The sequence below is a fragment of the Excalfactoria chinensis genome, unplaced genomic scaffold (genome assembly GCF_039878825.1).
Source record: "Excalfactoria chinensis isolate bCotChi1 unplaced genomic scaffold, bCotChi1.hap2 Scaffold_68, whole genome shotgun sequence".
In the NCBI taxonomy this organism is placed as follows: Eukaryota; Metazoa; Chordata; class Aves; order Galliformes; family Phasianidae; genus Excalfactoria; species Excalfactoria chinensis.
Window position 1 is genome coordinate 428613 of NW_027315710.1, and position 1601 is coordinate 430213.

The 1601-nt window shown below is 47.6% G+C and overlaps 1 protein-coding gene across 1 annotated transcript; it reads right to left on the minus strand.

The window, feature by feature from the left end:
- Window positions 1-242: 242 nt before the first annotated feature.
- On the minus strand, window positions 243-1169 carry LOC140265095 (olfactory receptor 14J1-like). Its single transcript, XM_072360975.1, has one exon. It carries the CDS (start codon window positions 1167-1169, stop codon window positions 243-245), a length of 927 nt encoding a protein of 308 aa, XP_072217076.1.
- Between the last annotated feature and the right edge of the window lie 432 nt (window positions 1170-1601).

Sequence of the window (1601 nt, forward strand, 5' to 3'; positions counted from 1 at the left end):
CACAGAGAGCCAGGTTCATTATGAACAGTGTGTCTGGGCTACACTAAAAAATACAAGCTGAAGAGGAATTGATTTGAGTAATGATGTTTTAGTGAAAAACATTATAGTATAATAATAATAATAATAAAGAATAAGTTTTAATACATTAAATTTATAAAAAATGATCAAAGCAAAGCAAGAGATTTCATCAGTAAAAAGCTGCATTACATGTCATGAATTCCAAAAGATGGGCAGTTCAGTGTTTATGAAACACATTTCTTAATCACTTTCCTCACTGCATCCTTGACCTCCCTGTTCCTCACGCTGTAGATGAGGGGGTTCACTGCTGGAGGCAACACCGAATACAGAAGTGCCAGCATCAGGTTCATGGATGGAGAGGAGAGAGAGGGGGGCTTCAGATTAGCATAAAGGATAGTGCTGAGAAACAGTGAGATCACAGCCAGGTGAGGGAGGCACGTGGAGAAGGCTTTGTGCCGTCCCTGCTCAGAGGGCATCCTCAGCACAGCAAGGAAGATCTGCACATAGGACACAACTATGAAAACAAAGCAGCCAAAGGCTAAACTGGCATTAAAAATGAGAAACACGACTTCCCTGAGGTTGGAGCCAGAGCAGGCGAGCTTTAGAATCTGGGGGATTTCACAGAAAAACTGGTTGACAACATTGCCTTGGCAGAGAGGCAGTAAAAACATACTGGCAGTGTGCAGCAGGGAATTGAGAAGCCCAGCGCCCCAGGCAGCTGCTGCCATGGTGGCACAAGCTCTGCTGTCCATCAAGGTCCCGTAGTGCAGGGGCTGGCAGATGGCAACGTAGCGGTCATAGGACATGATGGTGAGAAGGGAAAACTCTGCTGAGATGAAGAATGCAAAGAAAAAGAGCTGTGCAGCACATCCTGCGTAGGAGATGGCCCTGGTGTCCCAGAGGGCGTTGGCCATGGCTTTGGGGAGAGTGGTGGAGATGCAGCCCAGGTCGAGGAGGGCCAGGTTGAGGAGAAACAAGTACATGGGGGTGTGCAGGCGGCGGTCGCAGGCTACGGCTGTGCTGATGAGGCCGTTGCCCAGGAGGGCAGCCAGGTAGATGCCCAGCAAGAGCCAGAAGTGCAGGAGCTGCAGCTGCCGCGTGTCTGCCAACGGCAGCAGGAGGAACTCGCTGATGGAGCTGCTGTTGGGCATCTGCTGTTCCTGGGCTTGGAGTCCTGCTCAGAGTGCGGAAGTTAATGAGAAGTTCAGACCATTCTCAGAGACACTCCTCCTGCTATACTATACTTTTTTACTTTCCCTTTGGAAAATGACCATTTAATTCCAGAACTTGTATTTATTTTCATGAGATTCACCATCTCTTAAGGAGTAGAAGATTAAGAAGCACTTTCCTTCTGCTAATTTCCTAATCATATCCCAGCCTCCTGGATAGTTTCCTCTTTACTGCAGCTGCTCTTCGAGACCCCTACCCCAGTATCTGTGCACTTCAAACTGTCTTAGAGAAATCAGACTGTTTGCAGGACAAGTTAACAATTAATGTCTGCAGAAAACGAAGAGAACAGAAACTGATCGTATCCTTTCAGGAAGGAGAGTCTGAAAGCACAACCTGATGGAGCTGCTGTTGGA

Bases quoted from the DNA above. Each gene is read 5' to 3' on its own strand.
- LOC140265095 (XM_072360975.1), bottom strand. From the start codon at position 1,169: ATGCCCAACAGCAGCTCCATCAGCGAGTTCCTCCTGCTGCCGTTGGCA.